The sequence below is a fragment of the Andrena cerasifolii genome, chromosome 10 (assembly GCF_050908995.1).
Source record: "Andrena cerasifolii isolate SP2316 chromosome 10, iyAndCera1_principal, whole genome shotgun sequence".
Taxonomy (NCBI): domain Eukaryota; kingdom Metazoa; phylum Arthropoda; class Insecta; order Hymenoptera; family Andrenidae; genus Andrena; species Andrena cerasifolii.
Genome location: NC_135127.1, coordinates 12,436,788 through 12,450,035, shown reverse-complemented (window position 1 = coordinate 12,450,035; position 13,248 = coordinate 12,436,788). Strand labels below are relative to the sequence as shown.

At 41.5% G+C, this 13,248-nt stretch overlaps 3 protein-coding genes across 3 annotated transcripts; 2 read left to right on the top strand and 1 right to left on the bottom strand.

Moving 5' to 3' along the window:
* Positions 1–292: 292 nt before the first annotated feature.
* On the top strand, positions 293–1,754 carry Vps24 (vacuolar protein sorting 24). Its single transcript, XM_076821212.1, has 4 exons — positions 293–511; positions 571–631; positions 696–1,090; positions 1,172–1,754. The coding sequence occupies exons 1-4, from the start codon at positions 467–469 to the stop codon at positions 1,334–1,336; spliced, it is 666 nt and encodes a 221-aa protein (XP_076677327.1). The 5' UTR covers positions 293–466; the 3' UTR covers positions 1,337–1,754.
* Positions 1,755–1,908: 154 nt separating this feature from the next.
* LOC143373711 (uncharacterized) lies at positions 1,909–4,849 on the bottom strand. The gene has a single exon (XM_076821200.1). The coding sequence runs from the start codon at positions 4,434–4,436 to the stop codon at positions 2,511–2,513; it is 1,926 nt and encodes a 641-aa protein (XP_076677315.1). The 5' UTR covers positions 4,437–4,849; the 3' UTR covers positions 1,909–2,510.
* A 91-nt stretch (positions 4,850–4,940) lies between these two features.
* Vps51 (vacuolar protein sorting 51) lies at positions 4,941–8,197 on the top strand. The gene is made up of 10 exons (XM_076821199.1): positions 4,941–5,079; positions 5,162–5,296; positions 5,373–5,594; positions 5,686–6,281; positions 6,359–6,572; positions 6,660–6,884; positions 6,944–7,278; positions 7,352–7,529; positions 7,757–7,869; positions 7,946–8,197. The coding sequence occupies exons 1-10, from the start codon at positions 4,999–5,001 to the stop codon at positions 8,052–8,054; spliced, it is 2,208 nt and encodes a 735-aa protein (XP_076677314.1). The 5' UTR covers positions 4,941–4,998; the 3' UTR covers positions 8,055–8,197.
* Positions 8,198–13,248: the final 5,051 nt, after the last annotated feature.

Sequence of the window (13,248 nt, the reverse complement as noted above, 5' to 3'; positions counted from 1 at the left end):
TTCTACACCACTTCTACACATCTGCAACGGAACTCGAAATTCCGTTTCCAACTTCGTTCCACTTACAGGAGCTACCAAAAACCTGCTTGCAACTTTGGTTGCATACTAGAAGAAAATCCAAGATTGGATTGTAAGTTTGTTGCATTTCCGTGCGCAGGTAAAAAATCAATTTTCATCATATCTAGTTTGAATTCTAACCGCTAGTAGGCTTGCAACTGAATTCCACTCTGAATTGATAACGTTGCGTGCGACAAGCAAATGGTAAGGGGGCTCTAGAGCCCCCGATCGGTGTGGGTGTGACAAAGTTTGTACGTACACATACGCGCGTACATAGGATTGAAGGCTATTGTCTATTCTATACCTGAACTGCGCTTGAATCAATGGAAGACAGTTTTGGTTATGTTTAACAAGTGTAGGGAACGAATACACAGACTCCCTTTGACGTTTCTGTCAACATAGCGAGAAAATGGGCTTGTTTGGCAAATCCCCGGAAAGAAATCCGAAGGAAATGGTTAGAATCGCAGTCAGCTCTAATATCCGCTCGGTCGTTTACACGGAATCTTATTTCAGGTTCAGGAATGGACACATAAGATAAGGAAAGAAGGCTATCAACTGGATAGGCAGGTTAGAGGTAAGTTACTGCAGGATAGTGCACAGGGTGCATTGTAATATCGGCTGACGGAATTTATATGCAGCGATCCAAAGAGAAGAAGAGAAGGTAAAACGTTCTATGAAAGAGGCAGCTAAGAAAGGTGACAAAGATGTCTGTAAAATTCTCGCGAAGGAGATAATACGCGCGCGCAAAGCCTGTAACAAGATCTACACTTCGAAAGCTCATATGAACTCTATATCCTTGCAAATGAAGAATCAGCTGGCTACGATCAGAGTAGCCGGTTCGGTGTCAAAATCTACAGAGGTGATGCAAGCTATGCAATCGCTGGTAAGGGTACCCGAGGTAGCCGCTACAATGAGGGAGTTGTCCAAAGAAATGATGAAGGCTGGAATCATCGAAGAAATGTTAGACGAGACTATGGACTCTATCGAAGATTCCGACGAAGTGGAGGATGAAGCGGACGAAGAAATTGACAAAGTAACTGCTATACCATTAACAAACACTTGAGGAATGCAGCAAATATATAGTAACTAATGAATCGAGGGGAACTTGTTTCAGATCTTATGGGAAGTCACAGCAGGCCAGTTAGGCACAGCACCCGCAGTTGTTACAGAAACTCCAGGTTCTGTGGTCGCATCTACGTCCGCGGAAGAAGAAGGCGTGGAACCAGATGCCAAGGAGCTTGAAGAAATGAAAATGAGACTACAAAGTCTTCGTAGTTAGGTGTAATATGTAAATAATTAATCCACATTGACTTTCAGTGTTAAAATCAGCTTGCACCCGCTGAGCATATACATATATATACACAAAATACAAAGATGCATTGGAACAAGTGCCCAGCATATTTTAATATTTCTAAACAGAAAACATTTCAGCTTTTATACTGAATAACCAAAACGAGTTAAGTATTATGAAAAGAAAATGAATGTTCATTTCCTCTGTATAGTTTTTATATCCAGCCTTTATAATCTGTGTAGGATCTATACAAAACCAGTATACTTTGACTATACATAAAGCCTAAATACAGAGAAGCTGGCTTCTTGGTTGTATTATGTTGAAACACACTATATTATTTAATTGCAATCGCAAAGTCTTGTAATAATATGTATTATAAGTATATAAATAATGAATTTGATCGTTATCGTGCTGTACACCTTCCTATATCTCACTTACGTTAGTGATTAAGTACAAAAGCGCATATCCTAATGCAATAAGCGCGATATAAAATATTTGTACTTGATCGGTTATCTAATCGATTTCCGATAGCACTAATTGCCTCAGCAGAAGTTTCAAGATTAAACGAGTTATTTTCATTTTGTATTTCAGTAGTTTTTTTCACAAAATTTCATACAATCAACCTTTTTACACGTCTTTTTACAACATATCAATAGTTCTACCTTATGCAAAGGTGTGTATATGTATATACATTTATGTACATACATATAAATATAGATGTGTTCACATAAATATTTATAGTAAAATTATAACTCTGGCTTAACAGAAACTTTAGGTACAACATTAATTATGACTTTTCCCCAATTATCAAAATAAATTGACAAATTTTCTTTAAGTTTTCGAACAGTGCAATATGTTTTGCATTTAAAAATGTACATGTCAACAATTATGTAAAGTAAGTCACATAAAAACGGTCAAAGAATTTGCTACAAATCTCATTTGTACTCTAGAAAAATTTTTCTTGCTTAAACCTATTATTATTATCATGCCTATCACCATCTTTTTATAAATACATAAGAAAAATAATATATCCTAACTATTAATGTGCCAAGAATAGGTACTTGATCACTTTAAATATACAAATAGCTGCATAAATTTCACATACTTCTACTTAACTGTATACTCTTAAAAATTACTATCGTTTATTTATATTCATGGAAATTTACAAGTGATCAATTACCATATTAACAATTGAAAGTTTTATTTGCGCCCTAGCTTTCCTGGGCAATCTATGCATATGAGGTGCGAGTTTACGCAAAAAGTATCTCACTTCGCTTTTAATAGGGAAAATTGTTCTGCGCATTGTTCCCGAAACTTTCTTACGTTGTACAAGCTTTTCTTGCTTCGGGGACAAACACTCTACTTCCTCAAAGTCCTGATAAAATTGATCTTCCTGTATATTATCCGCTTCTTCGTCTAACACTTCCAAAGAATGTGGTAAAATAAGTTCCTCGTGCGTATCTAATTTTTCAGAGGTATTTTTATCTTCCGCTTCTTCTGGGGAGATTGACAGAAATTCAACTACATTTTTATCTATTTCTTGTTTTTCTTCCTTTATGGCAGGCAACGTAACCGATGTTTGACCATTTTTCACCCAAGCCTGTTGCCTCGTATCAATTTCATTGGAAGCAGTAGGAATATGTGCGGTTTTTGTTTTAGTTTGCTTTTTATTAGGTTTCGCAGGCTTTTGTTGCTCTTGCTTAGGAAGATTTATCTTAATTAATAAACCTGGAGGAATGCTAGATAAACTATGCACTGGTATAGGAGCACCTAAGTTTGATATGTCGCCAGTAAATGGTAAAATCACTTTCTTTATGTTACTTTCCATATTATTTGTAATGCTTGACGTAATATTGTTTGCGATCGTTATGGGCTGGAGCTGTTCGGTGAATTGAATTTTCCAATTAGAATTAGGGGGAAGAGGTAATTTTCTTATCACCCGATTTTCAATATTGTTAGGGTCAGGCCTTGGAATGTTAATAAGCGTTGGTCGTTTAGATTTCCCCCGTTTCTTCGCAAGAGGAGTGGGCTTATTATCTACCTTTGGCTTTTTACTGGATACTAAAGGTCTTGAGAAACCTGGTTTCTTAATCCCCTTAGTCGTATTGGTACAATTAGGTTCCTCTATAGTATCTTGCTCGTCTTCAATTTGCTCTGTAGAATTAACAGAATTTAATTGTGATATATCCTTTATTGTTGGAACTGCGTCGCACGGTCCTACTTTGTGAAAACTTTGCCCCGTTTGGAAATGTTTGGAGCAAAGTACTAACTTTCGTATTTGATTTGGAGACATTTTCAGCAGATCCTCTCTCCCCAGAAACTGACACCATCTCAAACACCTTCCAATCTCGTAAGCGGGAAAAGGATGAAACTTATATCTTTCCACCTTATTTCTAGGATTCGATCTTGTCCTTCCACAAGCCGCGCATGCTTGACTTTCTAAAACAGCTGGCGGCAAAGGATCCAGTTTCTTAGGTTTCTCTGGAGAACTGTACGACTTTGGCTCGGATATGAGTTCCATAATAACTCCATCCAGCTGACCTGGATTTCGTATATTAGGAACAGCATTGTCTATCAGTCTGCTCTTGTGACCGGGCATAAACTGTAAGCAGTCGAAATGCTTCGAACAAATGTAGCAGAACAGAATCTCCTTCCTCGTCAATCTATAATACGAGTCTACTCCAACAAAATCGAGCCACTTGAGACAACGAAACTCCTCGCCAGGAAAATGATGGAAGGTCGCGCCATCGTAATCCAGAGCGGGTGGATCTCTGCGGGAACGGCGACAGAGGACACAGGTTATGTTGTATAAACTCTGCTTGGGATCGTAAATTGAAGGTACAGCGGTGGCATTTAATCTGTCGAGATATTCGTTTAGGAAATCTTTCTGCTCGAAGTGCTTAGAGCAAACCATTCGCTGGAGCAGCTGTTTCTTCGTAAGTTTGTACAAATCCTCGCGACAACAAAATTCCAGCCACTTTCTGCATCGGGCTTCGTCGTTAACGGGAAAGCCAAAGAACATGTACTCTTCCTCCCTGTTGTTTGGATTCATACGGGAACGGCCGCACACGACACACGGGTGTGGCATTTTTCCAATTACTCTATCGTTCTGTGTTTTCGTCAAATCGACAACCTCATCTTGTCACAACACAGCTGAACGGGAGAGGTTAACTCCGAGCCAGAGATTCTTTTCCAACCACCCTAACTGACCAACTCTTTGAACCACACAAATTTAGATTATCTTCTCATAATCCTTTTGTACGCGATACGATTTTACATTATTCGAGCAATAAAATTCAACGATAACAAACGATGACCTCTTCATTCTTTTCGGATCTTCTCTGTATCATAAATATTAAACGTTTTTATCAAACGCACTGCTGTAAAGAAAGCTTAAATGCCGAAGATTTCTTTTCAAACCACTTTCCTTTAAAACCCAGCGATAAAGGTCACTTGTTTCACGCTCTTTTACGCTTTCCTTGCTATTCGTAAGAGGTTATACTGCAACCCACAGCGTCTCTCACCTAACCTTTTATTAAATAAGTAATCTTTATTTAACTTGGCAACACCAGCTAACCTAAAGCTCTACTAACAAGTTGGAAGGCTCCTGCTGTCAAGATATCCTAATTCCGAAAGGATAAATACACAGAATGGCCGAGAATTCTAATAATCCTTATGACATCAATGGACAACACTTTAATCCTGATATGTATTTCCACAAGCTACTAAAAGTGAGTCTACTGCTGCTGCTCTGTTGTGGGTGTGTTTTATACATGTTTGACAGCAGAATCAATGTTTTCCTCAATTTTATAGGAATGCACGTTGAAGCAAATTATGGATCACGAGGCAGAGATAATAAAAAACACCCAAACATTGCATTCTGATATGCAAACGTTAGTGTACGAGAATTATAATAAGTTTATATCCGCCACAGATACCATCAGAAAGGTGAATAATACAGATACCTGGTCGTAACCAATATAAATTTCTTTATCTATTTTCATCTTGTGTATTCTGATGCTAGATGAAAACAGATTTCAAAAAAATGGAGGACAATATGGACTTACTTGCCAAAAATATGGACAGCATCACGTCGTTTTCGGAACAGATTTCATCCACATTGCACGACACCAGGCAGGAAATTGCCAAATTGTCTTCCGTGCATGCACTCTTGAAAAAGTTGCAGTTCCTTTTCAAGTTGCCTGGCAACCTGAAAGATAAAATGAACGAAGAAAATTATGCGCAGGTTTACATTCTGTTCCATAGTATTAACATGTGTACAACTTATTCTTCTTTACAGATATTGGTGTACGAAGAAATGCTTTTAATTCTTTTAGGCAGTACAAGATTATATTCATGCGCAACGTGTGTTAAATCAGTATGGCAATAAGCCATCCTTTCAAGGAATACAAAAGGATTGCGAAGATATTTTAGAGGAGCTTAAGTCAAGGCTTAGGAAGCAGTTCCACAGAAGAGATGCCTCGACTAAATCCTTAGCTGAAAATGTGGACCTGTTATTGCAGCTGAAAGAACCGGCTGATTCTCTGTGTGCTGAATTTTTGACGCACGCGAATGGAAGGCTAACGGAACAATTAGATATTTTACAGCACATGTGTGAAAATGACATCGTAGAATTCGTAGACATGGCCAGTTCTGGATTTCTGAGCGACTTGTGCCTCATTGTTGCATCTTACAATGACCTGTTCATAAACCGACCGCCGTCGGATGAGAATGAGTTTGCCGACGACTTTGATACAAGAGCTATCGCGTGCTTGAATAGTTTCATCATGAAAAATATGAAGAAATACTTTGAGCTAAGTGGAAAAAGAGTAGAGAAGGTAGCTGACACAGCGGTGTTAGTGAGAGCACTAGACAAATTTCATAGAAGATTACAAGCTATGAATATGCTATGTAAAGAAACAGACTTTGCGAGGTAGTAGAAAGAAATTAATTCAATTAAAGATTTAGGAAATGTATATACGCGCCGAAATATATATTCTTGTTTATCAGGATAGGTACAGACATTGTTATCAATGCAGGTAGAAAACAATGTCGTAATCACTTGGACAGTTTAAAGCAACACTTGAACGACGCACTCGTTAAAGTGCGGCAAATATTGGCCACCAAAGTGTCTCAAGAAGGGGATGGAAGTTTGGCAGAACTTCAGGCATTACTTGTTATGCCTACCATTGAAAAAGTTAAAGGAGTCTTACAAGACTTATTGGTCTGTCTTTTGTCTTTAATAGCTTCTAACAATGTCGCGGCTACTGAATTCATTCGATCAGCTGATTAAACATAAACGTGCTTCCAGGTTTTTCTGCAACCAGATTTGTCGTTCAGCTTAAAAACGCAATTTCTACAGAATTTCTGTGTGGACGAAGTTAGAGAAGGTCTAGTAGTTGGATTTCTACTCCATTTAATGGCCACTGTGAGCGGATTCTGTACTGGATCTGACGTTTCAAAGTTTCCACGCACCCTTCTACTTTTATTGAGTAAAATGTGCATCGAGTATAAAGAGACAAACGTGAAATATTTGGTAAGTGGAAAATGAGGAAACGTAATTATAAGAAATCGTCTCACGTACTTTTATTATAGCTCGCGACAACCGACGATTTGTTCAATATCGACGAATATGGATCGTCTGGGAACATGGTTACAACTGACGCGGAGATATGCGAGCAGTTTCAGGAAGCGGCGCAGAATTTATTGAACCATTACGTTCGTATTCAAGGTTTAGCGGTGTCGCAAATGTTAAGAAAATCAGTCGAGACGAGGGATTGGCTGCACACGATCGAGCCAAGAACAGTTAGGGCTGTAATGAAGAGAGTGGTTGAAGATGTAACAGTAATTGATACTCAAGTCGCCGCTCTGTACGACGATTCTGACGGCCAAATCGATCGAAGCAGCGACAGCAGTAGAAAAACTCACAGGTACGAGACATTGCAAAGGTAAAGAATAAATTCTGTCCGTGTTACGATTTCTGTTAAATTCAATGCTTTCCAGCGTGAGCGTATCCAGACACCACTACAGATCGAGTTGGTCGTCGTACACGCCTAGTCACATAGATTCCTCCTTGGTAACGAACATCCATAAATTATTCTCGGAGCGGATCGAAATCTTCTCGTCGGTGCAATTCAACAAAGCCTCCATTCTGACCGGGATCATCAAAATAAGTTTAAAGGTAGAATACTTTTAGCAGGCAGAGTACCGTAATGGAAACAGGTGCTGCCGGGCAGTCACAATGATAAAATAGCACAGCCATTATCCACTTTGCATCGCGAGGATACCTTATTCCCTCCTGTTGCGTGTGCTGTATGACTACGCAACACACTTCGTGCATTCAATGCTACTAAGAATCAATGTTCCCTTCGAAACGTCCTACGATAACGATTCCCTTTTCATCGGCAGACTTTCCTGGAATGCGTGAGACTGCGAACATTCAGTAAATATGGCCTGCAGCAGATCCAGGTCGACACTCATTATTTGCAGCTGTACTTGTGGAGATTCGTCTCGGATGAAAAGTAAGCTGACGGTGTTGTCTCTTTACGCGAATATAATCTTTCGTGGATTCCATTGTGATCTAACTTTTGCTTCTAGTGTCGTTCACTTTCTGCTGGATGAAATACTTGGAAGCGCTGTGCATAGATGCTTGGAACCAGTTTTAATGGAACCGAGCGTCGTCGATATTATTTGCGAGAGAGGATGAAGAGCGATGTTACGCGTATCGCTGGCAATTGATGTATACGTATACTGTACAGTCTTTTGTAGTATTCTATTGTATTCTATCGTTATTTGTAAAGATAAGTGCATATTGTTACTCCTAATTTATTAAATATACAATCTTCTGTATATTCTTGTATATTTCATATGTGAATACTTCATTGCTGATGCTGTACATTTCACGAATAAAGTTCAGGGTAAGACTTTTAGAAAAGAATGCTCTCTCTTCCTGGGCAATTATTTCTCCATCTTTTTATTGGCTGCGCGCGATCGCCCACGCAGATCGAATACTGCACACTCTACAGGGTCCGAGCGTAATGTCAAAGCACCGCAACTGAAATAACGCGATGTACGACGTACTTTTCTGTCTTTCCCTCTCCATCGATTCGATGGTGCAGTCTTTCGTTTCCTCTCCTTCGCCCTCCCCACCTATCCGGTATAAAATAAACTCATCAAAGTCCTTAGTACGCTATAAGAAGCAGGGTCAAATGATTCTAATAAGTCTTAATTCCCCACTACATTCTGCACTTTTGAACTTTATTATTGCGTAAATTTCATCAATCGGCTTCATTCATTTCGCCTCTCTTTCCTACTGTCGTTCTACCAGATTTCATTTTCCTCTAAATATATTTTCAAACTGGATTATAGTTTCCGTGGAATTTATCCAGTGGACGTAACGCACAAATGTGCAAAGAATAAATGGGACAAGAGCTTATAGCGTATATGGGGTTCTGCCGTACCGTACCCCCTTGGCAGTGGCTCGAGTTAATTCGAACTTCCTCTCGCTGGATGAGATTCATTCTCCGAGTATCCGGCGTAGGCCCACGCACAGCATTCTACCCAATTTAATAAACTCTTCTAAATTACTCGGCCGGGGCCATTCCCTCGTTCAATCATGAATTTCCCTGGAAATCCACGGAAAATTCACTTCGTTCCCCTCGGGCGTCTACCAAGTTCAATCTCGCCTTGAACCTTTCGCGATATTCCTAAAAAAATTGCATCTTCCCGCTAGGCTGGTGCGACCCGTTGCTGCAAACTATTGGGCGACTCCACGTATGTATATTTTCCGTGGCCAGAGAGAAGCGATATCATTACCAAGGCATATGTGGCACACGTGATCTCAGAAAACACCTGTGCACGTGTGACTTCTGTACGCTATGAACAGGCGTGTTTCCTATGGCACGCTCATTCCAGCTTAAACCGTGGCCGTACCGATACTAAAGATCCACAAAATCCCGCGTAATTCTGCTATTTTTGCGCGAAAAATATCCCGCGGGAAGAAAATCTACAACGAGGCACCGCTCGAATAACTACGTGCGTTCTCCAGAGTTCCAAGCGTTTCCCAACAAGAGGTACTGTCACGCCTATATCAACATATGCTCTAGCATTTAAGCAACTAACAAACTAACCGCTCCTCGTACAGATTTACGTTGCACAATTTTTACTAAAGAGAGGGAACCACCTTTGACCAGGGAAGAGGACGTTTCGTTTGAATCTCGCAGGGGCAGGCGGAGATGGTTCTAATCGGTGTACAATGGATCGTCATCGACGGGAGAAAAGGCCACGTAACAGGAATTGTATCCTAATAAAATGTGCCGTTCGCGTTGGATAGGTTGCTTTAAATCAGTAAAATGGGCCCGCATGGGAGAACGGAGGGTGGACCTATCCACCCTCCAGGGACAGGGGGCGGCCACGATTATCACGAAATGACCAAACTATTTGAAAGTGCAAGCTGATGGCCGTGTCGGAAGGCGCATTCGATGGCATAGGGGCGCACTGCGTGCATGCATTAATCAGCGAGCTGTCCTTTTCCTCCATTAAACTCTATAGAACCAGCGTCATTCTTCGTCAATTTGCACGGCGGACCTACTCACGGTCCTTCGACCAATTATTATTTGCCTGACGAGGCGACACCGGTTCCAGCCTCGATGTTTGCTGGCCGAGATAGGCCGTGGAAAACGATCGAGAAACTTTTTCGACTCACCAATTATTTGACCCGATAATCTATCTTACTTCAGTTTGCCCACCCTGTATCTTGCGTACGATTGACGCGCGGCGACAATATTCACGATAATGCAACCGAGCGAACCAAGGTACGTACAGTACTCGAACAGAGTACTCGATAAAATTCATACTCTATTTCTATAAAAGGTAAGTTTGTTTCCAGGCGAAGCTACACGTTCGTTCTGATCACGGAAGATATTTCGATTTGTGACCGTAACAATGGGCGAGGAAGATATGCACGCCCGTTGCTACGCTCGCAAATCAAACTATCTTCTCGATAGGTATCTGGCACGTACGAGAGATCAACTAAACCTAAAAGACAACGCACACGAGAGGAGATAAGAAAGATCGTGTCAGCAATGTAAACGGAAAATTTGAACTTTAGTCTGGATACGGGGTATATATTTGGCTGTGCATTTCGTGTAACGCAGTCACCAAGCAATTGCTCGATGGGGACAGAAGGACTCGAGAAAAGCTGCCTCGACGCTTTAATTTGCTAATCTGCCTGCTAAGTAGTGGTGCCGTAGGTGATTGTACACGAATTCACTTCGACACGATTACTTTTCACGCAGAGATGCACTAGCTGCGGGAAATTCGAAACTGAAGCCGCGTATGTGTTCAATACGTTGAGATAAAAGGTCAGGTAACAGATTCTGTATGCAGTGTAACACTTACGGATTGTTTAAGGGACGTTTAAAGATGGCCTGCACCGTTCAAAGGACGCTCGCAACAGTCACGGCTTTCGAAAACGTTTTTAGGCGCGAAGCGACGATGACAGACTATCGCGACAGTAGTCTATTCGCTATAAATATAACGCAACTTTTTACTGCTGAAAAAGCAGATATTTCTAGCACAAAAGGACGACCAGCGACGCGGGAAATTTCACCTCCGAAACTACACCAGTCGAAGCGGAAGAGGATCTCTCGACCAATCAACGCCATCGATTCATCTTCCGGGCCCGCGATTCTCAACTGGCATACCACTGACGTCAAAGCAACTGCTTGAAAGAAGCACATTCGTGTAATAATGTGACAATGTAAAATCACCTATTCTCTTTATTATTAAATTAATTTCTAAAATACTGCGTCCATTGCATTTCCTGTTTACACTATTAAATGAACGATATTACTTATTGTTACAGTTGCTTTTAAAGCACACTGTAACAATTGCGTGTAAAAAATCATTGCGATAAATCTAAGGGATAATTAAAGTTGTTATAGAGTATAAAGTGTTCTCGTTACTCCGAGTGCTTCTGGCGTGTTCGTTCGTGTTAGGTTTAAGAATTTCCGTTGGGGATCGCGTTTTGGCGCGAACCTGTAATTCGATCGGTAATAGTAGGTTGAAAAGCACTGTCATAGAAGGAATCTAGCGGGCGATGGTGCCGTGAGCCGCGCGATTCAAATCGTACGGTAAGGCAAGACAATAAGGACTTGGTCAGCCGGTGAATGGTTTGATAACAAGCGGTGGAAGGCACGCACAAGGGAGACGCATATTCCCCGTTGGTTGGCCGACCATTCAGTGACGCGATTCTTCACTGCCCGGCACTGATTTCAATTGGTAAATTGATTTGGAACGATGGCGAGAGAGAAAAAAGAAAGAGAGAGAGATGGAGGGAGAGGCTCGGGTGCCGGTGCCGGTGCCGGGGCCGGGGCCGGGACCATGGTGTGCAGAAGATGAGATAAAGAAAGAGGCACACACCAGCACACCGTGACCGGGTACACCGTCGCATAGCGCAGAAAACGATTGTGGTGGCAGTAGCAGTACCTCTCTTGCGAACCGTTAATAGGTACTGAACGCTGGTTGAATGCTTAATGCACCGTGCTTCTAGGATTAAATTGACCAATCATTTCCCGCGCGGCAAGGAGCGGCCAATTCAGTGTTCGTCAGACTATATTAAGCCAATCAAGAACAGTTTATCGCTCAGTCGTCGGTTTGCTGCCGTGCGGCGTGTGTCGTGCGCGTGCGTGCCTCCCCTTTTCCACAAGACAGTTGCAACTCGTGAAACAAATGAACCGCGTGAGAGAAGAAAATCGAAAGAATGTTTCTCTGTCACGACTCACGAGTTCCTCGCAGTGATTATTGCTTAAACCGCGTTTTCCCATCTACGCGCATTTTCACGCCGCGTTATACATCGCGACCGTTTAAAATCGCTCTTTTCAACCGGACGAACCTCACGTTCGTTAAATTGAAAGGAATTTGTCGCTAATAGGCGGTTCGACGAACGAGGACAGCGGAGGAGATCTGTGCAAGGGCGCGAGGAAAGCTAGTGAAAAAGGTTTATAAAACGAGAATGCATTTTGCCCGATGCGATCCAGGTTTCGTACGTATAATAAAATTCATTCATTCTCCGTAGTGTTGTTCTCGTATCTCATTAATCGATCGAGCCTTGAATAAGTTTCGTTCTTCCTTCGGAATCGGCTCTAAGCAGCAGTATAGTGCCATTGAAAAATCGGGAAGATATCGTTCCGACATCACTGGAGAATCGTACAGAATAAGAGGGCTTCTAAAGAGCAGAACGCACCATATGTACTAGGTTAATACACATAAGTACGGAAGAATCCATCAGTGTCCAATGTAGTGTAGAATAGAAGTTAAAGGTCATGAGATTTCCTCTGATTGTTCGGTCAAGCTCGACACGCGCATAGTCCAGTGATACATATCGTTCCCAGACGCGAGAGTGTCCAATAACTTGCAGCGTTACCATTACAAATAGGTAAGAGATATTAACTGGCAATGTATCGTACAGTTGCAACTTTAGACTACAGATTTAAGCTCGAAAGTAACATTGCTGTGGTAGAGTACCTTAATGCATGAGAGTGGTCGGCGAGAAACAGTTGCTAACCTCGTGGAAATGACTACGGACAATCGACAAAGCGATATTCCCCTTCGACTGTTCGGAAAAAATTGAAGCAGAAGTCTTGCTTTGTCCTGCTTCGTTTTCCTCGCGAATTAAACAGACGCCACTGTTCTCGCGTCTCTCGAAACTCGCCGTCGATGTGTCCCGAATATGTTTTTTACGTTCAACTTACGCCTGAAATAAGATCGCATGTGACCGCACGCGTAACCCTGCAACTATACTTCCAAACTGACACTCGACGAATGCATCGGATTCTCGGGAGTAGAGGATCACAGAACGCCGGCGATCCTGAAGAAAACAACAGATTCGTTTCTCGGAT